Raw genomic sequence first — 27,294 nt, forward strand, 5'->3', positions numbered from 1 at the left:
TCCCCCATTAGAGCTCTCAGAGTTAGAACAATGTAGAGATTGCATAAAAGGAAAGTATGTAAAGAAAATTAAGAAAGATGCCAAACGAAGCGCAGGAATTCTACAGATTATTCACACAGACATATGTGGTCCTTTTCCTGTGAAAAGTGTGGATGGTTATGATTCATTCATAACATTCACAGACGATTACTCTCGGTTTGGCTACATTTATCCAATTAAAGAAAGAACAGAAGCGTTGGATAAATTTAAAATATTTAAAGCAGAAGTTGAAAATCAGCATGATTTAAAGATTAAGATAGTCAGGTCTGACCGTGGAGGAGAGTACTACGGTCAGCATACCCCATATGGACAAGTTCCTGGACCTTTTGCAAGGTTCTTACAGGAGAATGGTATAGTCGCCCAGTATTCAACACCGGGCGAACCTCAGCAGAATGGAGTAGCTGAAAGGCGTAACCGTACCTTGATGGATATGGTGCGTAGTATGATAAGTTACTCCACTTTACCAACGAGTCTGTTGATGGAGGCGTTAAAAACCGCCATTCATATTCTCAATAGAGTACCAAGTAAGTCGGTGCCCAAAACACCGTATGAGTTGTGGACAGGAAGAGTACCCTCACTTAACCACTTGCGTGTGTGGGGGAGCCCTGCTGAGGCTAAAGTTTTTAACCCAAACATTGGGAAGCTAGATCCCAAAACAGTGAGTTGCCATTTCATTGGCTACCCAGAAAAGTTAAAAGGTTTTCGTTTCTACTGTCCTAACAGACATACAAAGTTTGTGGAAACGAGACACGCTGTCTTCCTAGAGGATGAAATGATTAGGGGGAGCATGGTAGCTCGAGAAATTGACCTTGAAGAGAAGCGGGTGTATGCACCCACTCCGATCATTCATGAGCCATTTTTCTCACTACCTGCTGTTGCTGCACCAACAGTACAAGACACTGTGGTGCCAGCACCTGTTGTTATCCCGCCTGTGGCAACAATGAATGATGATGAGGAACCTGTGACTCAGGATCCTATAGAACCTATTGCCACACATGAGGGGGAGCAACAACAGCCTCAAACAGAAAATGTGCCAATTGAGGAGGCCCCTAGAAGGTCTCAAAGAGTTAGAAGATCAGCTATTCCTGCTGATTATGAAGTGTACAACACTGAAGAATTTCAAATGGAGGATGATCCCACCTCATTTGAAGAAGCCATAAAAAGTGACCATTCATCAAAGTGGCTTGAGGCCATGGAAGATGAGATGAGATCAATGAATGCAAATAAAGTTTGGGATTTGGAGATAATTCCTAAAGGAGCCAAAACAGTAGGCTGTAAATGGGTCTACAAAACAAAACTTGACTCTCAAGGGAATATAGAGAGATATAAAGCCCGACTTGTGGCAAAAGGCTTTACACAAAGAGAAGGGATTGATTACAATGAGACCTTTTCTCCAGTCTCATGTAAGGATTCCTTCAGAATCATAATGGCATTAGTGGCACATTACGATTTGGAATTGCATCAGATGGATATAAAGACGGCATTTCTCAACGGAGACTTAGAGGAAAATGTTTACATGGCACAACCGAAAGGTTTTGTCATGGAAGAAAAAGAACGTTTGGGATGCCGCCTAAAGAAATCTATTTATGGATTAAAATAAGCTTCAAGACAGTGGTACTTGAAGTTTGATCAGACAATAAAGAATTTTGGGTTTAAAGATAATGTTGAGGACAATTGTGTCTACGCAAAGTTTAAGAATGGGAAGTTTATCTTCCTTGTCCTGTATGTGGATGATATCTTACTTGCTAGTAGTGATGTCAGTCTACTACTGGAAACAAAGAAGTTTTTGTCCTCAAAATTTGATATGAAAGATCTTGGTGAAGCTTCGTTCGTTCTAGGGATCGAGATTCACCGAGATAGAAGTAAAGGGGTATTAAGACTGTCACAAAAGGCATACATAGAAAAAGTCTTAAAGAAATTTAGTATGCATAAATGTAGTCCCTCACCTACTCCTATAGTCAAGGGCGACAGATATGGGGATTTTCAATGCCCCAGGAACCAATATGAGATCGATCAAATGAAAGTGGTTCCATATGCTTCAGCTGTCGGAAGCTTGCAATATGCTCAAGTATGTACGCGCCCTAACTTGGCATTTGTTACCGGGTTACTTGGCAGATTCCAGAGCAATCCTGGAATAGAACACTGGAAATTGGTAAAGAAAGTCTTGCGTTATTTGCAAGGAACGAAAGGCCTCATGATGACGTATAGAAGATCTGATTCACTTAATATAGTGGGATATTCAGATTCTGATTATGCGGGAGATAATAGAAAATCCACGTCTGGATATGTGTTTACTCTCGCAGGGGGAGCTATTTCATGGAAAAGCTCAAAACAAACCGTCACTACATCGTCCACAATGTATGCCGAGTTTGTAGCGTGTTATGAGGCAACGGGGCAGGTGAACTGGCTAAAGAAGTTCATACCCGGTTTGAAGGTGGTTGACGACATCAATAGACCACTGAAATTATACTGTGATAATAATCCAGCAGTACAGTATGCTCACAACAATAGATCAAGTGGTGCTGCCAAACACATTGATATAAAGTATTATGTTGTGAAGGATAAAGTCCGGGATCAAATGATAAGTCTTGAGCATATAAGTACCGAAAAGATGCTCGCGGATCCGCTTACAAAAGGCTTACCACCCAACGTGTTCAGAGAACATGTAGCCGGCATGGGTTTAAGGAAAAGCCTATGATTCCTGGACTATAAAGGGCCCAAAAGTTAAAGTAACTATTTCAGATCAGAGACGTGCATTGTAGCTGTTAAATCTATCGGCGATTGACCGTGACGATGAGACATGCTCTATGCATCATCTGTGAAGAAATGAGTAAGGATAAAATGATTGAAGTTTTAAAGTTTAAAGATAAAAGTAATAGTGAGATCAAGGGGGAGAATGTTAGATTGATCTCCTGACCAATAAGCCCAACGGCCTATTGGGCCTTGGTCTCGCGCCCTGATCGGGGGCGCCCAACCCTACATGGTTGGTGGGCCCCCGTCGCACTGCGCTATATAAAGAGGTGGGGGCCGGCGGCTCAAAGTACGAGGTTCGCCGTGAGCCGCAAACCCCACCGACAAACCCTAGACCGATCTCGAGAGGGCGCGCAGCCAGCGACGGGAAGCTCCGCTGATCCTCGCCGTCGTCACTGCTACGCCCGACCGCACTGCATCGACGTCCGTGCAACCTCTACTCCACCCGTCGCTGCCCGTGTGCTGCCTCCATCACCGAACCCGCGATGGCTAGCACAACCGCGACATCATCTGGAGGCTCAGGTTCATTACCAGCCCTCTCTCCCCTATCTCCCTCTCGATGTAGTGTTATAGGTCTAAATGTGCATGTGTTTCATGGATCTATGAGTTCATCCGCCTAGATCTACTCTAGTCGATCCAAAGAAAGTTAACAGCTCACACCTGTCTTGTTCCTCCTGGCCTTGTGTCTCTCATCGACACCGGCAACTTCGTGATCATGGCGGCGCTGGTGATCCCGGAGTGGATCGACAAGCCTCCCTACGGCATCACCTTCTTCGGCCGCCCCACCGGGCTAAATTAAATGGCTAAATGCCCGCGTGCAAATAGGTAACCCTCGATAGTTATCTGAATTGAAGTTTGTACGCTGACGGTTTGTTCCGTTCGATCGGGTTTCAGCCGAGGCGTTTGGGCTCCCGTTCCTCCCGGCTTGGCTTGCAAACAGCTCGGACGTCTCGCGGGGCGTCAACTTCGCCGTCGGCGGCGCGACGGCGATCGACGTGGGCTTCTTCGAGAGGCACAAATTGGTGCCGTTCAAGCTGCTGAACAACTCGCTGGACGTGCAGCTGGGCTGGTTCGAGGACCTCAGGCCGTCCCTTTGCAACGCCACGGAAAGTATGCATGCATGCTGCCACGCGTGCTCTAAATATTTGTAATACTAGTCTAGACAGATAGAAACTGATCGACGATTGCTGCAGCAGGGTCTTGTGGGGAATGTTTCAGAAAATCACTTTTCTTCGTCGGGGAGTTTGGGGTCAATGACTACACCTTCATCTGGATGGCGAACAAGACCGAATCCCAAGTGCCGAAAGTTGTGAGAACCATCGCCTCGGCCGTCGAGGTATAACTGCACGCACATTCCTTCTCAGCGTCGGTCACGCACGCAGATGCGTGATCGAGTGATAATGGAGAGCTTTGCATGACATGAGTCATGACCGTGACAGAGGCTCATCGTCCGCGACGGCGTGGCACGCGTGGTGGTGCCGGGGAACCCGCCGATCGGGTGCTCGCCCGCGCTCCTCACCCTGCTCCGGCGGAGCCCCAGCACGGCGGCAGACTACGACCGCATCGGCTGCCTGCGCGGCGTCAACGACGTGGCCAGGCACCACAACGCGCTGCTCCATGCGGCCGTGGGCGGGCTCAGGGCGAAGCACCCCAAGGCCACCATCATCTTCGCCGACTTCTACACCCCGGTCCGGCAAATCCTGGAAAACCCCAGCCAATTCGGTAAGACTACTTGAAGTAGTCTCAGCTTTGGTGAAGAATTCGTGCACACAAGACACACTTCACCTCCTGCGGCCACTGATGAACTCGTCGTGTGAAATGATTGATTCTGCGACGTACGTGCAGGTGTGGTCAGTGACGTTCTCAAGGCGTGCTGCGGTACCGGCGGCGCCTACAACTGGAACGCCAGCGCCGTGTGCGGGATGCCGGGGGTGGCCGCCTGCGCCAACCCGTCGGCGTACGTAAACTGTGACGGGGTGCACTTCACGGAGGCCGTCAACCGATACGTCGCCGAGGGGTGGCTCTACGGGCCCTTCGCTGACCCGCCGATACTCAAGCTATGCGGCCCTAGTCTTACAACGTATTCCGTATGAAAATAAGTTTACACGACCTGCACTCTGCTTCAATCAAACATATAATAGTAGTAATAAATAACCGAATGAAAATAAGTTTACATTCGGCTGATTAATTAGCAAGCGTGGCACAAGAGGGGACCGAAATCGGCGAATCCTTAGGAAATGCACGGAGCTAGGAACCATAGCTTTATAAAGGTCTTGCAGTGTGACCCCGCTGAGGACCTAGGCAGTGTTTAGCGTGATGGGAAAACATGATTCGTGGTGAAAGGGTGTAACCTCTACAGGGTGTAAAACTGATATATCAGCTGTGTTCACGATCCTGGCATACATGTGATCTGCATTCGGTTTTGTCCTTAAAACCGGGTGTGACAGCCGATGAGTTGGACATTGTTGCTATTTAGTGCTTTTGTGTTTTCAGGTTTGCATAAACCTCACCTAAAAACATAGGGTCATATGTTGATGATAAAAAATGACCAAGGCGTGAAAGAGATCTTGTGACAATATTTCTGGTAATAAAATAACCATGGAAAATATATTGGAGAATTGCATTTGGATCTCGGAGGCAAAATAAGGAAAAAGGGAGATACTCACCTTGCCAAACCGATCAAGCCCCCGACAAAACCGGCCTGGCCGGTTTCACTGCATGCCCTGCTGTGCCCGACCTCCTCTGTCCCAACAAAACCGGCTGGCCAGTTTGGGACCCGGCTAGACCGGTTTCCCTGCTGAGTTCGAACCGATCACTTTCCAAATCGTATTTTTTGGACACGTTGTAGCATAGGAAACATGGAGATTATGATTTGGACTTATTTTCTACTGGGATAAGACTACCCCCTCTATACACTACATCAAAATGAAAATTCCTTGAGGGGTCCAGGATTTTCTTGGGTGCTAAAATCCAACCGCCAAGGAATTTATCATTTCCTTGGGGTTGCAGTAAACCGCCAAGGAAATGTGTATCCTTAGCGGTTCCACTTGGCCTCCAAGGAAATATGCACTTTTCTTGAGTGTTGTTGTGAATCGCCAAGGCAAACACCATTTCCTTGTTGCAAACCGCCAAGGAAAATATTTTTAAAAAAATCAATATTTTTTATGACTTTTTCAAATGATCTTGGATGGAGAAATGACCTAAACCAAAGTTGTAGTACTAAAAAAGATCTAAAACTTTCCTGTTCAAACATTTTTCATTTGAATTAATTTAGGGTGTCAAATATACATTACAAAAATCACCAGACTAAATACAAAAGCATTGCATTAGCTATTCAGTTACAAATGATTTCGAGGTGAAGTGATAAGGAAGTAATTATGTGAAGGTTTAGGCCGTGATGAGTTCGAAACTTAGTAGCTGCAGGGTTTTGAGATTTTTGAACTTTTTTTTGACATATTTTGTTGGCGGTTGACATATTTCCTTGGCGGTTAGTCACCCCCAAGAAAATGAATTTCCTTGACTGCCGACTCATTTCCTTGTCGTCTTGGCAATCTAGTGTATGTCTATATTTTTCTTGGCGGTTGACAGTCAAGGAAAGCTTCCTTGAGGGCTAACCGCTAAGGAAATTCTATTTTTCTTGCCATCCAGCCTCTACGGTTCATGCCTGACGTTTGACCGCCAATAACTATTTCCTTAGCGGTTTGGTAGTGTATATATATTAGAGGATCATAACTGATTGAATGATCAAGCACTCAATCGTCTTTTTTACATCTATTACCTCTTTTACTCTATTTTCCAAATATGTTACTGTTCACTGCATCTCTCCACGAGGTACAATGGCGTTCTAGGTAGCCTTGATGACCTATGGACAACCTCTAGAGTGCATCTCGCAACAGGTCCTCCCGAGAGGTGTTCTTGAGTCTTTGCGGCGAAGAATGGGCTCTAAATCGGCCTAATTGACTTTTTGATCGGTTTTTCTGATTCTTGGAGCTTCTTGCTGCGTGTGATAGGATGTTTGCAACCTCTGAACGTGCGATCCCTTGCTAGTGTATGATCCGGGAACAATCCGACGTCAATAGGTCCCTAGGCAAACTGAAAGCTCTAGTTTGGTTTTGGTGAATTGATGAAACCCTAAGTGCTAACCTAGTTCATCAAGTGATCATGAGATAGGTAGCACACTTCAAGTAGAGAAGCAAATGAAGATCATAACATGACAATGGTGATAGCATGGAGATGATCAAGGGCTTAAACTTGAAGAGAAGAAAGAGAAAAACAAAAAGCTCAAGGCAAAGGTATAAACCATAGGAGCTATTTTGTTTTGGTGATCAAGACACTTAGAGAGTGTGATCACATTTAGGTTTGATAGCCGTACTATTAAGAGGGGTGAAACTCGTATCGGAATGCGGTTATCAAAGTGCCACTAGATGCTCTAACTCATTGCATATGCATTTAGGATCTAGTGGAGTGCTAACACCCTTGAAAATATTTGTGAAAATATGCTAACACACGTGCACAAGGTGCTTGTAGGGTTGAGATGGGTTTGGGTCCCTCTCTCCCTCCCGCCGAGCTTGCGAGGCGGGATTCGGCGCTTTTGGAAAAATGAAATGTCTATTTTCTATTGCGCCGGATGCAAAATTCTTAGTGATTGGCTCATTGGAGCAAGGGTGAAAAAAATTAGAAGTGAAAACGAGTTGGTCGCAAAGATGCCAGCGTCGGTCAACTGACCGGACGCTGGATCTGATTGCACCGGACGCTGGCAGGCTGCGTCCGGTCGCGCTGACGTACGGTGACACAGTAGCTGGAATGTGACCGGACGCTGGCTGCGTCCGATCGCATTCGACCGGACGCGTCCGGTCATGCTCGGGAGCTTACTGGAAACGACCGGACGCTGGACCTTCAGCGTCCGGTCAGTTTATACCGGAGCGTCCGGTCAGGTCAAGTGACCGTTGGAATCAGGACACGTGGTCGTCTGCGAGCGACCGGACGCTGGGGTCCAGCGTCCGGTCAACACGACTGGAGCGTCCGGTCAGAACGCGTTTTGCCCAGTGAAGGGGTATAACGGCTCTATTTGATGGGGGCTCTATTTATAGCCCCATGGCCAGCTCAAGGGATAGCTCTTGCACATTCTCATTGACATAGCAACCTTGTGAGCCTAGCCAAAGTACTCCCACTCATCTACATCATTGATTCATCATCATAGTGAGATTGGGAGTGATCCAAGTGCATTGCTTGAGTGATTGCATCTAGAGGCACTTGGTGTTCGTGTTTTGCTGCGGATTTCTCTTGTTACTCTTGGTGGTTGCCGCCACCTAGACGGCTTGGAGCAGCGAGGATCGTCGAGCGGAGGTGGTGATTGTCTCCGGCTCCGATCGTGGTGATTGTGAGGGGTTCTTGACCTTTCCCCGGCGGAGCGCCAAAAGGTACTCTAGTGGATTGCTCGTGGCTTGTGTGATCCTCATCTTGTGTTGGTTGTGCGGCACCCTATTGAGGGTTTGGCGTGTGAAGCCAATTAGCGCGTGAACCTCCAAGTGAGTGAATCGCCACAACGAGGACTAGCTTGCCGGCAAGCAAGTGAACCTCGGTAAAAAATCATTGTCTTCATCATTGATTCCGAGGTGATTGGTCATCATTGTTATTCATCTTCGTGATTGATTGGTTCATTCATCTACACGGCGGTATAACCCTCTTAATCACTCTCTTTACTTTACCGCAAACTAGTTGACAAGCTCTTTAGTGTAGCTAGTTGTGAGAGCTTGCATGCTTGGTTGGTATGGCTCTTTAGTTAGCCTTTGAGAGCACACTAACATAGGGTAGTGTCATTGCTCTTGTGTGAATTGACACTATCTAAACTAGAATTGTGGTAGGTGGCTTGCATTTTGAGTAGGCTAGCGCAACACTCGCTTCGCCTCATAATTGTCTAACCATTTGGTTAAGTGGTGTTGTAGAAATTTTTATTAGGCTATTCACCCCCCCTCTAGCCATTAGGACCTTTCACAAACCACAACAATAATGTACTTGTGTTGGCCGCCATATACATACTCCACTGGTCTCTTGCCAACTTTGCGGGTACCTCTAACACACGACACCATCCTACAGTCATCCAATATCTGTCACTCTAGGGGGCTAAAGTTTAGCCCCGTCACATCGAATGTTTGTGTGCTAATTAGAAGTGTTAAATATAGGTTAATTATAAAACTAATTACATAAATGAGGGCTAATTCACGAGATATATCTGTTAAGCCCAATTAGTCCATAATTTGATAATGTGGTGCTACCATAAACATGTGCAAATGATGGATTAATAAGGCTTAATAGATTCGACTCGTGAATTAGTCACGGCTTCTGCAATTATTTTATAATTAGCTTATATTTAGTACTCCTAATTAGCATCAAGCATCTGATGTGATAAGGGTTAAACTCTAGCCCGAGGATCAAACACCCTCTAAGCGGCCTTCCACCTCCGCCAATGCCAGCTCTCTCAGCTCAACCGATCCACGAGACTCACCATTGTGCGTGAATGTTGTTTGTGCCTTCTTGCCGTGGGCACCACGACGCGGCCAACTAAAAGCAACCCTGCCGCACGGCTAGACGAGAACACTATCCATCTCCGCCACCATCTCGCGCGCGGCTACCAACGTGCCACGCTGCGGCATCTCCTAAACCGCCACCTCCATTCCACCACGAGCTGTCCCTACGCCCAAGCGCCGTCGCCGTTGCACACGCACTGTCTCTGCATTGCCCTGCCGCGCCAGCGCCACCGTAGCACGCGTGCGGCCTGCGCGCCGCCGTTGTACGCAGGCGGCCTCCATGCAACCACCACGCCGCTGTGGCATACGCGTGGTCTTCGCAACACGCTGCCCACGCGCCACCTCCGCACCACGCTGCCCACTATATATGAATTTTTCCTGAGTCGCACTCGCACATGTGCGTACATTGTTGTTTCCTAGAAATTTTATTGTTATTATTTTTCGAGAACTGCTTCAGTACTCCTTGTAAAACTTGCACGGATCTCAAAGCAGTCCATTGAATTAACTAGATATTTTCTCAATTATTTTCCAGGACATGGCCACATTCCGACATTCGCATCATCAGGGCACCGGCGACGAAGTTGACCGGTGCGTGTGTAATTGAGTATAAATCTACTAACTTCCTACTAGTACTACGATTCTATCCTGCACTAGTATACACTGCTGCCTCGAGAGTCAAGGCAAGTTTAGAACTTTAGATGCGACACGCCCAGACCTGTCACGCAGGAATAGAGCGCATTGGACGACGCCGAGACGGCACCGCTCCTCATGTGCGCGTGCAACACCGCCGCGACGGCAAACGCACAGCGCAGCAACTCGGCTCACGGCGGCGTGAAACGGAGAATGGATGTGCTGTCATGCGCGATCCGCTGTCTGGGAATGGTCACCGCCCGTCGTCTCCTTCATGGAGGAAACGAAACGAGTGGCCAACGAAGAAAGGGGATCTGGAAGCGATTACTTTGGATTTGGGTCAGGGCTAAACACCCGCTAGGTTTGAATGGGCCAAACCCAGGAGAAAAATAATTAGGAAAAATAATTGGCTAATATATGGTGCAATATTTTAGAAAGAGGAGTATCGGAGCAAAAGCCTTATTTTTCGGTAAATCTAACCATCGCTCGCATGATTCTACCGCTCACGTCACTCGATTCCTAGGCCGTCGGATGCATGCCATGCGTGCGTGTGATCTGTGCCAGACTGAGAGAATCTTACATGCAGCAGCCTGTTCGGCACGGCTGAATTGGCTGGCTGGTGCTGGGGCTGGACAGCCAGTCAATTCCAGCCTCCAGCCAACAGCTGGATTTCAAAAGTTTAAATAATAGCGCCAACAAAAACAGGTGTTTTCTAGCCAATTCTAGTTCATGTTGATTTCAAAATTTCAAATTCAAACTACCAGCCATTTCTAGCTCATGCTGATTTCAAAATTAGATCCAACAGTAACAATTTGAACCAATAATTTATCGTTTGCAATATCAACAGGCTCATGCTGAATACAGGTTTGCAAGCTCATGCTGAATGCAACAGGTTCAACCAACAGCACAACAACAGGTTCAACAGCAACAAGCTCATGGTGAATGCAGGTTTGCAAGCTCCACTGGAATCTCGCCTTTGAAGTTATTGAAGCTCTAATACCTAAAAATTCCCAATAACACTTAGAGAAATCAAAAGTGAACATTTATGTATCCACATAAACTAAGTGCATTCTAAAAATGAACTTACAAGTGTGTCAGTTTCTTCAGCTCACCAATTTCAGGTGGAAGCACATCTTGAAGCTTATTCCACCTCAGATTCCTAAGTTTACGAGAACACCTGGTTAGGTGAAGAGCAACTACACTCAAATTAGCCATGGACTCAAAGTGCAAGAAAGTAGTAATTGGTGCAGCATTGATTCAAGGGCTATCATTATCCGAGGATATTGGAGCATTGCACAGAATAAAGAGACTTATGTTCAATGTTGCAAAAACTAAAATGCTCTAAAGTGCAAGCATCTTGACTTGAAAGCATATACTCAGTATGCACAAAGAAAATCTATACTTACAATATCCTGAGATGTTTGAACCAACAGACACTTAACAATAAGTATATGAAGAACACGAACCCAATCAATTTATATCAAGTAATCATGATACATAAACAGCCATGTCCTCCTAGATGCTAATATCGAACATATTAATGAAACAGGATTGGCAAGGAAAGGTTCTTACAATCCTCTTAGATCCAAAAGGTTAGTTATTGCTGTTGGGAAAGGACCAACTATTGATACAACATAGACTTCCCTGAAATAAGATACACAATATGTCATTCAGACATGTATGCGTAAAAATGATTGATGATGCATGAAGCTTCGTACAAGCAGTAAACATGATCTTGCAATTCATAGAGTTAAAATCCATAACCAGAACACTTGTATTGGTCATAGATGCTAAATTGCAAAGTATCTTATTTATTTCCAACCATGAAATAGCTTCCAAATGCTCATGCATGCCAGGAGCCCAGGTACAATCCAGAAAGTGATAGAATGGTGCTTATAGTTCTGTTACAACTCTGTAATCCGCTTGCTGAGAACATGTCACACCGGACCAGGGAGGGTAGATCACCTGCCCACAACGATCATCGCCGACCCATGAGTATAAAACTCTCTAGCCTAGTGAACATTTGATCTCATTCAATGCTTTCACTGCATAAAAATAGACTGATTTTAGTTCTAGCGCTTAAGCACTAAGCACCTACTGAGGAGTAATTAACTACCACAATTCAGTACTATAAACAACAGGCAGATATATAGGAAGCAGCTGCATTACCTCAACTTTCCTAAATTAGACACCACTCCACACAACCATAGATATTAACTCCCTAACTCTAGAGATTGGGGTTCCCCGATTTAGCTCAACCCACTCCGGCAGCTCATACGAAGGTGGATCAGCTCCGTACTTACGCATCCACAAGTAATTTTCTAAAGCAAAGCATGAAATGATTATCATAGCCTACGTAATTTTCTAAAGCAAAGCATGAAATGATTATCATAGCCTGCTTCATCCTCTTGTAGTACGACACCCCGTTCATAATATGCCAATGTTCTTTCAACCACCAAACCTCCTTTCAATGATATTTCACAACTTCGCATGAATGTAGTTGAATTTTTCCTCCCTTTATAACTGCTGCAAATCTACGCCCCTAAAATCGTTGATATGATACCTTGTGTTTCTGAAGGGTGTCATGTAACCTTGCATGTCTGTGTAACCCGCGTCCACCAGGTAGTACTGGCCTACAAGAAATGACAACAGTTCACCAATTAGTCCTGTCAACAGATCACTTACTACGTACAGTCATGACAATCTCATCATTTGCAATCCTGAACTTAATTAATATGACATAGAGAACACAAATGTATAAGCATTGTTGTATTGGGAATTCATATATTAGCATTGTCATAATGAGAAATCAAATTGCAAATTGTTTAATAAGGAGACAATATGTAGGCATCAGCTGCTATAATGAGAAACATATCAGCACTGTTGTATTGAGAATTCATATATGTTGTATTGTCATATTGAGAAATCAAATTGCAAATTGTTTAAGGAGACAATATATAGGCATCATCTGCCATAGCAAATTGAACAGAAGTATGCTTCAATACATCTAGTACAAGCAAACAATTATGGAATGTGAACATCAAGGCATCACGAACCTGCTGGGGAATGTGGGAATGAACCGTCGCCCTGACAGTCTTTTAACACCACCATGTCATGACATGCCCCGCCTTCCTGGCCCCCACGTAGTGAAATGGCCATCCATATCCACGATGGCACAAACATTAATTATTGTTTCGCCTTTCCTATTGAAGAAATTAGCCTTTGCTTCACGGTTAACCTCAACCTTTATGTGCGTGCCATCTATAGCACCTATGCATCCATCAAACCATGGTGCATATGCAGCAAGTTTGTGGCTTACGCGTGCGTAGTTCCTATCTGCTGACACTAGGATAGTATTTGCCCACCTATACATGACCTCTGCAACTACTGTTATCTTTCTGCTAACTGTATTTAAAGACCTTTCAAATCTATCTTTGTACTCTCTACTTGCAGATTGGTGGGCATAGGTCTAGATGTACATACCTAGAGCTTCTACCGAGGTACACTTATCTGTTGATGGCATGCCAAACGGCAGCAGGGTGTCATGCAAATGCATGAAGCATCACGCATCATGCGCAAATTATCTATACATTTGGTTTGGTCAGCAAGGGTAAGCTGCATCCATTGGGCTCCAGATAGCTTAGGAATGGGACAAGGAGGATTTACCTCAAGCATTTGCTGCGACATAATACCTTTCAACCTCAGAAGGATGACTGCTGTCTTCGCCAAGGTCACAGTGCTCGGTCCATCACTGGAAGTGTCGCTGTACGACGACTCATCAGTGCTGCTCATTATGCTACCTGCAAATGGGCAGAAATCAGTAAGACGCTAATGCATATATTGAGGAAAAAACATTTGCTAATAAGTGAACATGTCAAGATACCTGAACTAGGTAGGTGGCACAACCACTTTAGACAAATGTATGTAAGGAATGAATAAGAGAAAAGTGATACATGCATAAGGTCTTACAACGCTCACAGCATGACACAAATATTTTATTCAAAACACGAGACAACAACATGCACATTAGTTCTCCATAACGGTCTTTGTTAAAACAAACAAAACGAACATAATGAAACAACGAACAGAATCAACTCAACATGCACATGGTGGAAAACAGAAAACAGTAGAAAAAATCGTAGTCCGAACAAATGTGCTGATCACTGGGACTTTGTGGAGCACACGAACCCCCACATCACATTGATCCAGTTCAACCGGCCCTCTTTAGATTTCATATTAAGAAAGGCCTGACGACGGAGCCTGTTGTTGCAAAGGTTTAGGGCTTGCACGAATACTACATCAATCTCGCTAATACCATCTTGTAACAGAATCTCATGGACTTGGGCCAACTCCTCAGCATCTGTGCTTTGACGGGCCTTCTGGGACCTAGCCTCCCTAATAATGTGGCCCAGGTCTTCAAGGCAGTCTTCTACGGATGGAGTCTGGCTACTTTTCTTACTGCGAGGACTGTTAACAGAATATTCCCTATGGACTCTCTTCGAGGGCTGACCACCACTACATGGTAAGATCGGCTCGTCCGACAAGGATGGAGGAGTGCGAGGGCTTCCACTACTGAGTGACTTGTTAGGTTGATGGCCCCTCGTCGATAGCAACTCGCCCCTGTCACGTGGGGTGCATCCCAAAATCGTGATCAGTTGCTCACAGCATTGGGGGCATCTGAACTTGTCTCTAGCGGGTTGGCTACTTTCCTGCACATGTTACAGTGATGGCGAAGTTAGCACTGAGTTAGTGGGAACCTAATTGCTAAAAAAAGTCAAGGAAAAGCGTGTAGTTAGTACCCCGGGGCTGGCACCGTACCACTCGGGGTCAGCTGTAACCTCTCTAGTAAGCGGGTCACGGCCTAGGCCAGTATGGGTCTGTCCATCGCGCCATTTGAAATACAAACGTTTCAGCTCGTTGTACTTGTTCTGGCACATTTTCTTGTTGTACCCGAGCCTCGTGACTTCATTGAAGCCATGAACGACATTGGTCCACCCTAGTGAGGTTGGACCAGTGGCGTTCCAGTGACAGAGGTCTTTCTACTTGATGATTAGGTCAAGTAGAGAGCAGGTTTTGTCATCCCAGCAAGCACGGTCCTGGCTCATCTGATGCAAGGATCGACATTCGAAGGGATTACGTACATGGATGCATATGTTATGTCATACGGAGGGTAGTTCCAGTACGCAAAGCTGAGAGTGGGAGACCGAAAAGAGAACTTGCCTTTTGGATCCGTTTGCGGCGTTTTGAGCGGAGGTTGTAATGGCTGCCAGCAGGTGGAGAGCAAGACGAAGTAGACAACGCTGCCAGTTTGGGCAGCGTTGGTCACCAGCGGACGAAACATCCCTGAAATGTCTGCAGTGCAAACATAGAGCACACTAGTAAGATGTTAAACATAATATCAAAATAGAACATTTGTAGTGGTGAAGAACATTAAATGTGTCATGTTAAACATAATATGAAAATAGAATATTAACAGAAAATTCCTTGTCTCACATTTTGACCACCGGAATAGTAGTGTTGTAAATTCATTAGTCATACTTCCATGTTAGTTTGTAAAGTTCAGGTGCACATTATAGGACGACAAGCAAAAAATAAAGGAAGGGAATACATAATTTGCTTGCATAATCATACTACCTTCGACATTGCATTAAATATATCAATTACTAGTATACTTTGATTGAAAGCAAACAGCCACATCAGATGTACAAGGATGACATGTACAATGCCAATTTGATGTAGAGGTCCCTTAGGCCAAGAGTTACTACAAAACATGCTTGGGTCCAATTTCCTAGATCAATAATCACTGATAAACTATATAACTACAGGGTATGGGACTGCACGAGAAGAAATATAGTCAAAGGACCCAATGTTCAACATTACAATTGTACCAACTCCAGCAGTGCCCACAAAATCCCAGTCAAAGTGTGTGGGTGACAAGGTGAGACTGTGATTGATTTGTAGTGGTTCTCATTCTCATCATTTGAAAAAGAGCCAACATAAATAGAACCAATCTTAGATGTGTACCGTGGCAACTTGATTTGGCCTTGGAAACATGGATTGGCATACGGTATAGTAAGCTAAAACATGGATTGGCCTTGGAAACAGTGGGAGGCGGAGGTGGAGCATACGGTATAGTAAGCAAAAACATAGATCTGTAGGTAGAGCAGATATGTAATATAGAAAAAAAATAACAACGCAAATTCATTACACAGCCGGAATTCCTTGCATTTATTTGCAAATCTGTAACATTTTTCAACTTGATACAAGCTGTTCTCCTCAAATAAACGTACATTCAATCTCACAAGATTTGGGGATTTCTATCCTACACATACAGGAAAAGACATGAATAGATCCGGCCGGGTGAGACCGCGGCGGCGTCGGGTTCCGGGGGGCTCACCGTGTTGGAGGGAGTCGCCGTTGATGGAGGCTGGGTCTGGGGAGAGAGGTGGAGAGCACTGTCACTGAGGCCCGACGAGAGTGCGGGGAAACCCTAGCCGTGCGGGGGTCAAACTACAAGACGAACAGCTGGGGCTCAGAGGCGGCCAGGTGAGAGGACGGTGGCATGGGATTCGAGGGTTACCTTGCTGGGCGAAGGCGCCGTCGATGAGGACGGCGACGCGGCGCAGACCACCGCCGAGAAACGCACGGAGAGACGGTGACCAGCGACGCTTGTGCGGGGAACCCTAGCCACCGACGGGAGAAAGGGGAGAAAGTAAGAGACGCCAACGCACGCTGCGGCTTATAACACCAGCCGTTCACTGGGGCGGCTGGGGCTGGGCTGCCGAACGGTTGGGCTGATAAGCACAACACCAGCCAGCCCAGCCAGCCTACCAAATAGGCCGCCCTGCCCGGGACCACACACGCCACGCCCACCCTGGAACTGCCCGGACGGCCAGACCACATGGTCCCCCACCTCGACCCCTGTGCATGTTGCCTTCGAGTAGAACAGGCAGGCTCACAACTCGCCCCCGTGTCTTTAGAAACAGTAGCCTCGCCCTAACGTGTACGTATGTATATTTATTCCTTTAACAGAGATATATTACATTTTATTGAATCATATTTTACTATTTCTGTTTTGGGTGTAAGTCTTATATTCAATTGGTGTAAATTAATTATTTGTAAATAAGAATATTAAGAATTACTCGAACAATTATCTGATATCTTTTTGGCCTTTTCTTTAAAAAATTGTATGTTTTATTTGATTTCCCTTTGAAAAGATCCAATTTGACTTCCATAGAAATAATCTGACTATTTTTTGTTTTTATTATTTTATTTTTGTATTTATTTGATATATTGTACATGCATCGTTAGATCTGGATCGAGTGGTTATAGGAATCGAGCGTTTGGCTGGGATATGACACTCGATTATATTTGTTTGTTGCAATCGAGAGATTTTAGAGGATGTGTCACTCGGGTGTCATATGTCCCCTGAAACACCCGAGTGTTCCGAGACACACCCTTCCCCCCCCAGCGGCGGATCCAGGAAATATTTTAGGGGGACTGAACAACACTGCCGCTCGATCTTAAGTCTCAGCCCCCCTATACTATAGAACTTTGCCTAAAAATTCATAGGGTCTCTACAGTAATTTGCACTGATTCGGTTTGGGTAGGGGGGGGCTTGAGCCCCCCCCCCCCCCCCCGCCCCACCGCTGGATCCGCCCCTGCCCCCCCCCCCCCCCCCCCCCCCCCCCCCCCCTATGAATCAATATATCTTACAATCTTACGTTTGTTCACTAGTTCATCAATCAAAAAATAAAAAATATGTGACCTTTTTTGTTTCTTTTGTCTCAGATTGGCTCCGCTCAATTGCATCCAGTATACGGACGTGATAGTTTGGATGTTGATGGCAATGGCATGCACCAAACTATTCCAACTGTGTGAACAGAAACAAATAAGTATAGAAAAACGTGAACAGTAAAACACCACTGGAAACTCCGGAGTCCGTCCGTTCTTGCACTACCTTGTCATCACACGGCGTACCGGATGAATGGTGCAAAGCCAAATACAGAGTGCTATGCCACTTGGTGACATGATAATTCTGTTCTCTATTATTTTTTCTTTGTAGTTTGTTATATAAATATAGTAGTTACATACCATGGCTAAAAATCTAAATAATGGCAGCAAATTCGAAAGGTGGATATAAACATGCATTAGGAGTAGCATTTACGAGCTCTTACTCCGCAGATCATCGGGATCAGACTAAAAGAGAGTGGCGGCCACAAGGGCGGCAACAGCACCTGAGACCATCCAAACTCCATTGCGGCCATTTCGGTGCCCTTGCGCTCCTCCTGCTTCATATCCATCGTAGTAGTCATTGTTCCAGCCGCCGGAGCCCACCCCTCCAGACCCACCGGCAGAGTTACCAGAGGATGGGTTCCTTCCTCCCGCGGCTCTGGACCCTCCAGCGCTCCCCCCTCCGCCCCGTGCGCCAGCCCCACCGCCACCTCCTCCACTGCCACCCCTTGCACCGGCCCCACCACCACCACCACCACCTCCTCCGCCTCCGCCGCCGCCCCTTGCGCCGGCCCCAGCACCGCCCCCAGCGCAGCGAGCGCCTTGGAAGCACGCGGCCACGCAGAGCAGCAGCAGGAGTAGGGCCCCGACGCCGAGCTGCCTCGCTCTCTCTCTCATGGTCCTCAACACGATATTGCCAGTAGAGATGTTGTTGTTGAAGGCTAATGTTTGTCACAAGATGATTATATATACCTCAAGTTTCTTGGTGAGGAAGCTCTATTGGTGCCCATAAAATATAGTGGCTAAGGTGGCCTAATAATAAGCTGACTAGACCTAATTAAACATTAAGGATGGATGGGTTTCAGAGACCTCACCTTGTGTAACAAGGCCTTGCAGGCTGGGCGCTTGATGACCAGGAGACAGGAGTAGACCGCAGACTTAATGGACACGGACACGACACGGCTAAGCAAAGGGAAGTACACAATACTTGCCAAAATGGTGATTTTACGTGGCAACCGGAAGGAAGAAAAGTTCAAACGCACGTGGAGAGCAATTTTGCATGTGCATGATATTGTCCTGCGGGCTGTCTACCTGTCATTCGTGTGTTTTCTGGTCCACCAACAACCGGTTGCTACAGCTAGAAAAGACAACCGACAAATAGTACGTCGGGTGTTTCTATCCTTTTTTTTTATGAGAAGATCGGGTGTTTCTAGCTTTTTTTTTCTTAGCAAAATCGGGTGTTTCTAGTTTTTTTTTAGCACTACCTGCTTTGGGTTGGACTTCCCAGCATGCGGCCCGGTTCAATAGGCAGGCCGGATGTCTATGCGGGCCGCTTTGGTATACGGCATCATGTTCTATTTTGTTATGTTAAAAAATGCCGGTTCATTATGTGGCACGAGCAACTATTATACCTAGTTGTTTATACAGGCTAGTTCATTGTATTTGTCCAATGTTTATACATGCCGTTTGTCAAGATCAGCCAAATGTTCATCGTACCAAATTGTAGTATCGAACAAGCCCAAGCCTAATGGGTCAACATTAGATTTAAATTAACAAAAAGATCAGCCGAATGTTTTTGAAAAAAAAAATCGCGCCCAATGCACACGTCCTCGTGTGTTGCTATGTGTGTTGAATGAATTGAAAATACAACAAGAAATAATAAAAGGAAAATGTCTAACAAAAAAAAGAATAATTTGGAGAATATAAAACAAAAATGAAAAACATTCTAACAATTTAGAGCCTTTTTACTTGTGTGACATTATAAAAGATCAAAATTACCTGTGTACCATTATGAGAGTAGGTACGATGCAGGCATGGGATTCACCTAGGCGCATGGGCGTTGAGCCGTTGAGGGCGGAGGAGACAGCTCCATGGATTCGAAATTGCAGGGGTCAGGGCTGCTTGGCAAGAGGAAATCAAGGGTTCTATGATATAGGTGGTGGTCTGAGAAACCTAGTAGGAAACAAATCGATTTTCACATGGTGAAATCAGTTCGATATTTGTGCCGGGAGAATAGATCGATCTTGGCATGGTTGAAATGACCTTGGCGTTGTGGGGGAGAATAGATCGTGAAGGGGACAAAAGAGTTAGTGGAGAGGGGAGCAGTAAAATAGATCAAGCAGGCTAGCGACCATGAGAGCGCGCCAAATAATGACCGACAAAAATTTAGTCGTCGGGTATCCTTGTACGATGCGTGGATAGACGAAATGATAGAACCCGACGACCACAAATTACACGTGGTCGTTAGATATTATGGTGTAGTAGTGAAGGACTCATTCATGGGAAAAGAGGGAAGGGAAGGGGTTAAATGTAAAAAAAATGTCATGCTAGCATGTCACAGCATAAAACGACCATATGGCTGACATGAACCTACAATGCACCATTCAACAAGTTTAGAGACCCAAAAATACATTTTTAAAGTGTGTGGACTTAAGTGTGACACCCTTACAAGTTTAAGGGCTGCTGATGAACTTAACTCTTTTTTAATTAATCTCATCTCTCACTTACATGGCATCTCATGTTGTTGTGCCTTGTTATCATCAAATAGTCTAGGGTTTCATGGTGTCCATACATACACAAGTAAAAATGCCCTTTCTATCCTTACCTATAAGGTTACTAAATTCCTGGAACATGTAATGAATCCAAATGTCTGTCATATTCCATCATCCGTCTTAACTGTCATTTCAAATTATAAAATAATTTGGCTTTTCTAATTATATTGTTTTTACTATGTATCTATACATAATGCATATCTAAGTGCAAAAGCTATGTATCTGAAAAAAAAATCCAATAATTTGAAAAGGAGAAAGTAGCATTCTAAATCATCCGTCTTAATCGTCATTTCAAATTATAAAACACTTTAGCTTTTCTAGTTATATTGTTTTTACTATGTATCTATACATAGTGCATATCTAAATGCAAAAGCTATGTATCTGGAAAAAAAACATCCAATAATTTGAAATGGAGAAAGTAGCATTCTAAATCAATTTATCTATCCTAAAAACACCCTTCAACCATTCGCGCAATCGCTCTCCCACATAGGACGTCGTGGGCTCGTGGCCACAGCCCACAGGTCCATGCTGCTTCCCCTCCGCCGAGTGCTCCTGTCCCCGTGTCTAGATGGTCGCATCTCCAAAAGAAAAGAAAAAAATGAAAATTGAAACGGCCACTCCCACTCTGATAATTAAGTGATGAAATTGACTTTCAGCGTTTCATGAGAAAGTCTGAGACGAAAGCAGCAATTCCACCAACGTAATGCATGGCCAGTTAGAACAGAAGCATCTGAAGACAGGATGGTTTTACCAATATATGGAAGTATACGGTGGGGGAGCGGCCTTTCTTTCGCATTTTCGTTTTGGGCTTACTCTCACATCGCCCAGCCATACATAACCTCCAAAGCCTTGTTATTCTTTGCCAGTGATATGTGACTTGCTCCAAGACCAGGTACACTTATCCAGAAGCAAGAGCAAGACGATAGACATAAGTGGAGGAAATGACTCGTGATCTTGGCACAGCACACGAACACAGAACAGATTGCATGGCAATATGAACCACATTGATACAATCATAGAAATGCCATCTATTTCATCATGGACCAGTGACACCAGGACTAGCAAATAGGATAACATTCTCAAAATTTCCAAGCTTGTCTAACATGAATGAATTGGTACACAACACTGTTGTGGAACTAAGTGATACCAAAGGTTTCCTAAGAAGATGGCACTAAACTATTTACCACACAATCTGACAGCAAGCTGGATAACACAGCAGTTGGGAACAGTTACAAGCAGGGATTCTTAATCTGGCTTGTATCCAAGACAAATGTAAACTTCAGCGATCTTTTACTCAGGGTTGACCTTTTGCTTCTTCGAGTCCTCATTGTTTTTCTTGGCTTCGCGACGCTCCCTCTTTAGTCCCTTTATGTCGTTTGATAAGGTCAACTTCCCAACCTGAATTCAGTCAAAACAGTGAATCAGGTTATCATGTCAAAGGCAATCCTGCTACAAGTTTTTTGGAAGCAAAACTCAGTACGAACCTGCTGGTCTGGCATGTAGACCTTGCCCAGCTTGCCCTGCACTGGATCCTTAGTGACATTTTTCATCTGCAACAAGAAGGTTCACGATAGATGTGAATATCAGTGACTCAGGAGGAAGATTTCAGTGAGAACACAGAAAAAGGCAGAAGTTAGTTCCATTGGGTTTACCTTCTTAGCATGTTCAGCAGTCTTCATAGCTTCTTTCTTTAAGCTTTCAACTGGAAGTCTGTGCCTCCTTACAACCAGATCCATTGAAGGTCCAACTTCGACCAGCTCCATCCTGGGAATAGATGTACCTGACCTTTTTAGACGGAGAGCACAGTGCATCATGTAGACAGTAGTAGGAGAGATTGCAGTGCACACATAGATCCGATCCACACCAGCAAGGTTTAGATTCTCTACGACCTGCATTCAACAGCAACAGTTTATTATGAAGTTCAAGAGATTATCATGGCATACCACCCTGTAATTACAAAATGGCGCACCTCTCCTCTGAAAAGATCCAGCAGCACTTCTTTCAAATGTTTCAGCTCTTCAGCACTCTCAAAGTGTTCCCCTATGAAAGCAAAGAAAGGCTTCGATCCAAGTTTTGGTGCTAGCTTCTTATCATAAACATAAGATTCCATCGACTTGTAGTTCTCAACTCCTACTTCAACAAGGTCATATATGTGGTGGTCATACGTTCTTCCCAAAATCAAATTGTTGGGCCTCTTCTTTGAATGAGAACCATACTGCATCATGAGTTAAACAAACAGTTGAAAACAATGGAGTGAGATAATCTCTTTAAAACAAGGGTACAAATCACCACGTTTAAGATACAATGACACAAGGATAAGGCATTGAAACAGAAATAGAAAATATTATACTCATTTCATTTACAGATGGATTTAGCAGGTATGGTTGACAGCAATTAATTGTGTAGCCACTAGATTATTCTACTTCTACTCCACACTATGAATTGTTACAACATCAGCAAATACAGGATCACATCATTTTTTTCAATGGTGTCAAGTACTTCAATCGTTCATCCAAATGGCAAACTATGAACTAGTCAAAATGATGTCACTCACCACTATAAGGCTGCAGTCTGTCTTGAGGGAGAAAAATTCCAGAGAAGATTCTCCACCACTTTCAAAAGGCCTAATGTTGTCATTCTTCTTGGTATATTTCACAGCATTATCACGCTTTAGGTGGTAAATATCTGACAGCACAGAGTTCAACACAGCACTAGTCTTGGTACCATGGAGGATCAGTGTATTCTTGCTGGTCTCAACCTGGCAAAATTATCAGAGCAGAAAACAGATGTGAGATTGAAACACAAAGCATCAAACATGCTATTTCTATTTCCACTACATACAAGGTTCAAATTAAGCAGAACCTCCTTAAGCGGATAACAGATAGCTAAGATCAAGAATACCACATGATTTTCAGCATAAAGCATAGTGCATTGCGCATTGTGCCAACAGTTCGTGTCTTTAACCAGCAAGCCAACCCACTGCTTGATTTGATAAAGATTATATAGAGTTTCATCACTAGAAAGGATATGAACATCACACAAGACTTGCTAAAGATTGAGATTGCCTTGGCTATACTGTTTGTTCTAAGATGGTTCCTGCACGCTGACCCCGCAGGGCGGCAGCACAGCCAGGGTGTTCCATGGTAGTGGCTGATCAGGACATTGTATGACGACGAGGTGCCCTACCAGTATCCAATAGCAATAAATCATTTTTTCAAGGGGCAAATAGCAATCACACATATATAAGCTATGCAAGCAAGTATGATACTTCTGTCCTATTTCCATGTGTGTTTGCCAAGAAAAAACACTAAAGTGTGTGTTTGGGACACACAACACACGAAGCCAATTGGAGCGGACAACTAGGGGAGGGACAGGCAAGAAGGGTGACAGATTCTGGCGGCAGCCCACAGCGAGCAGTAAGGCCATACCACACATTTTGAAGGCCTGCGTATATATTAGATCAGCATGGCCATACCACACAGATTAGGCTAGCTAGTTTGTAATTTGTAGATTATATGAGGTGCAAAATCCGGATAAGGAGCTGGCATATACATTACCCTTATTGATGGGTATTCTGATCTGAGAGTAGTTTAGATATCTGATGAAGCAATCTCTATTCTCTCGAAAGATTTCCTACGCTTACTCTCTTCCGATCCCATATCTCGTTGGAGTGTCGCAACTAATCTGCATTTTTTTTAAAAAAAAAGTCAGGGGCACCAAATTTGGTGGAGAACCCGCACAGTCGCTCATCCTGCCGACCTAGAACCTAGATACGCTGGTGGGAAGCTGCTTGGGTCACCTGACAGGTGCCTCCCCACTAGACCTGCAAGGGGTTCCGGTCGAACCTTTCTTGAACACAGTCCGCCCCTAAAATCTGCCCACGGGTCAAAGCAGAGCAAACCCAAAAGATACAGGGGCAGACAAGATCACGACCCATTGAACCTAGGATCGAACCGAACATTTTGGCAAACAAGGCGTTCTGTTCTCGCTTCTCGGAAAAATCCCGATCGCTACGTCCGACCTCCGCCGCCTCCATTCCCCACTCCCTGGTCCCTGCCGCTGTTAGATCCAGCTCGTTGCTGACTATAGCTGCGTCCCTGCCGATCTTATCACCTAGTCTCGGAGCTGCATCTCCGCCATTAGTTAGGGCTTTCAAGTTTCTACAGTATTTTTGTCGTTAACTTGATCTGTATAGTTAGTGCATACGAACATACGATGACTAAGGCGAATTCAGGTACACGAGAAGTTTCTGCAGTGACGTTGCTTGCAACTATTGAAGCTCTTGGGATTGATAGTACTATTCTGCAAAGTTTTTTCCTCCTCCATCAAGAACAACATTAATCCTGGGTCTACAGACAGTTATTATGGTAGTCAGCATTATTGTATAATGCTTCAGTTAACCGATGGCATTAAGGTCTCCATCATCATTATTCACGTCCATATTTGGTACATTGTATGTGTTTCCATTTGGCTACTGAACTTTTGGTGTTAAAGCAAGGCCCGTTACTTAAGTGTTGTTACCATCAAAATTGCATACCCTGTTGTTACATGTTGGTGATGCTGACAGTAGTTTCTGAAGTCCAACAAAAAGAGGTCCTGCTGGAGACAAGATCAAAGGGAACTTCTCCAAGTTCCTAGGAGTTCTGAACCTTGGAGCTGGAGATGGTAGCTAGTAGATTTGGATGCATTAATTGATGTAGCATGTATTTTGAGTGACATACTGGCATATGCTGCTGATTTGGTGGTTCTAGTTACTATCTTTCAAGAATGTTGGAAGTTAGATCCTAGAGACTCACAAAACGTGGTCATGACTATGTTTAAGTAGTGTACCTGAACTTATTTTTGTTCACAGGAAGTCTACTCAACACTAGCGAGCTATCTTAATTCTGAAATTTTTTGTGCATATAGAAAGGCGAGTAGTAGTGCTGGATCCTGACGGACAGCACACTAATCATACCGCTGTGTGCACTAATCATACAGCTGTGAGCATAACAGATTATAGCAGTTAGTAGTAGTAGCAGCGTGCGGCCATCCAATAGGGTCGACCCTTCGACCCTCGGGCACCCGCGGGTTTGGCGAGCTAGCCGGGAGAACGGAGCGATTCGACCCGCGAACCTACTCTAACACTGGACTGGAGGTTCGATGGGTCTGCGAACCTGCTCTAACTCCCCGCTCCTGCTCGCCGCAAGGAGGTTTTGGAAAGGGAACAGGGGTGGGAGAGGGGCAGAGACAGAAGCTTACGAGCTTGGGCGCGTGCTTGAGGAGCTCCCGCCTGGCGCGTTGGGTCTTGGGCACCCTGATCGCCGCCACCATCTTCTCCTTCGGCTCCGATCGAAGCCGCCGCCGCGGAGAACAAGCTGAAGAGGAGGGGAGGCGGCTACCTGACAATACAGCACCGGACCACTAAACCCTAGAAAACCCCGCACCGCTAGGCAAGCCAGAGAAGCGCCGTCGAAGGGGAGTGGAGAAACGGCGGCGCCAGCCTCGCCTGGCCAGCTAACCTAACCAGCTCGATGGGCCTACTGGCTTCTCCGGCTCACTAGTTACTGGGCTGCCATCACATGTGTCGCTTTAGGCCAGTTCCTTTCTTCCCTTTTCGTTCTCGGCCCTCAACGTCTCTCTCCCTTCGCTTCCGTCGCACGCGACTGCCAGGCGGACAGGCTCCTCCCCGGCACTAGCCGTTAACCCGTCGGTGCCCAACGGCTCCATTCCCGCCGCGCGCGCTCCGCCCTATTAATGCTCGCCTCCTCGCTCTCCGGTCAGTCCACTCCACTCCTTGCGCCGCATCCATCCTTCCGTTCCCTCTCGATCTCTCTGCTCTCTCGCGGTCGCACGCAGGTCCCGACCGAGCAAGAAGCAAGCCGGCGCCAGCGGCCAGCGCAGAGGGTGATCGACGGCGATGGCGGGCAGCACACGCGCGGCGCACAAGGCCTTCCTGCTGTGCAGGGTCGGCGTCGGCGTGCATCTTCCTCACGCTCTCGCTCCGCCTCGCGCCGTCGGCGTGCGGCCTGCTCCTCGTCTTCCTGCACGCGCTCACCGCCGTCTTCGCCGCCGCGGGCTGCTCGGGCTCCTTCACCGATGGCGGCGCCGGGCGCGCGCACGCCGCCCACACTGCGGGGGCCATCCTCACCGCCATCTTTCAGGGCGCCGCCGCGCTCCGCCGACTTCCTCGCCGAGCTGCGGTCCTACGTCCGGGAGGAGGACGGCGAGGTCATCCTCAAGCTCATCGGCGGGCTCGGCACCGCCATCTTCGTGCTCGAGTGGGCCGCGCTGGCGCTCGCGTTCGCGCTCCGGCTTGACGACGATGGCAGCGAGGTGGTCGACGGCGAGCACTGCAAGAGCTGGGCGTCAGGGTACCATGTCTGATTCTGCTCTGATCAGGCACCGGAGATTGGAGAGATACAGGCACAGAAATCAGAAATGAGGGATTTTTTTTCTCTTCTATTATTTATTACAGCTGTGGATATATTCCGCTGTTGTTACTGTGATCATGAACCGAAGTGCAAAGGCAAATGTTTTGCTTTGCACTGTATTCAGTTCATCAGTTATAAATTGCAATAAAAAAATATTCATTCAGTGAGCCGTAAAAGTGTGGCTCTAATCCTTTTCATCCAAACGAAGCAGACTCATCACTATTAGACAAAATGATAGTAAAATTATCCAGTTGAGAGTAATTTTAAATATAACCTATCAAAAAGATTTTGTCAGTTTAATTAGCAATGATAACATAAAAGCTTAAAAATAAACTTTCGAGAAATATTATTGAAGGATTGGAAACATACTTTTCACCAGGTAGACAAGCCTCAGTATAAATGCAATATGAATCTTTTTTCTACAGCTAT

General features: G+C 45.6%; 2 protein-coding genes and 1 pseudogene across 2 annotated transcripts; 2 read left to right on the forward strand and 1 right to left on the reverse strand.

The window, feature by feature from the left end:
• Window positions 1–3,659: 3,659 nt before the first annotated feature.
• Window positions 3,660–5,178, forward strand: LOC136515958 (GDSL esterase/lipase At5g45910-like; the record flags this gene model as incomplete). Its single annotated transcript, XM_066509397.1, has 4 exons — window positions 3,660–3,900; window positions 3,987–4,126; window positions 4,230–4,512; window positions 4,636–5,178. Coding segments are annotated over 4 exons (912 nt in total), but the record flags the coding sequence as incomplete, so codon positions are not given.
• Window positions 5,179–21,499: 16,321 nt separating this feature from the next.
• LOC136517400 (ribosome production factor 2 homolog) lies at window positions 21,500–26,017 on the reverse strand. Its single transcript, XM_066510955.1, has 6 exons — window positions 25,694–26,017; window positions 23,007–23,210; window positions 22,422–22,667; window positions 22,105–22,341; window positions 21,937–22,002; window positions 21,500–21,850 (listed from the first exon to the last, which is right to left on the reverse strand). Exons 1-6 carry the CDS (start codon window positions 25,763–25,765, stop codon window positions 21,743–21,745), a joined length of 933 nt encoding a protein of 310 aa, XP_066367052.1. The 5' UTR covers window positions 25,766–26,017; the 3' UTR covers window positions 21,500–21,742.
• A 216-nt stretch (window positions 26,018–26,233) lies between these two features.
• LOC136517401 (uncharacterized) lies at window positions 26,234–27,002 on the forward strand (annotated as a pseudogene).
• The last annotated feature ends 292 nt before the right edge of the window (window positions 27,003–27,294 follow it).

The sequence above is a fragment of the Miscanthus floridulus genome, chromosome 17 (genome assembly GCF_019320115.1).
Source record: "Miscanthus floridulus cultivar M001 chromosome 17, ASM1932011v1, whole genome shotgun sequence".
Lineage (NCBI taxonomy): Eukaryota > Viridiplantae > Streptophyta > Magnoliopsida > Poales > Poaceae > Miscanthus > Miscanthus floridulus.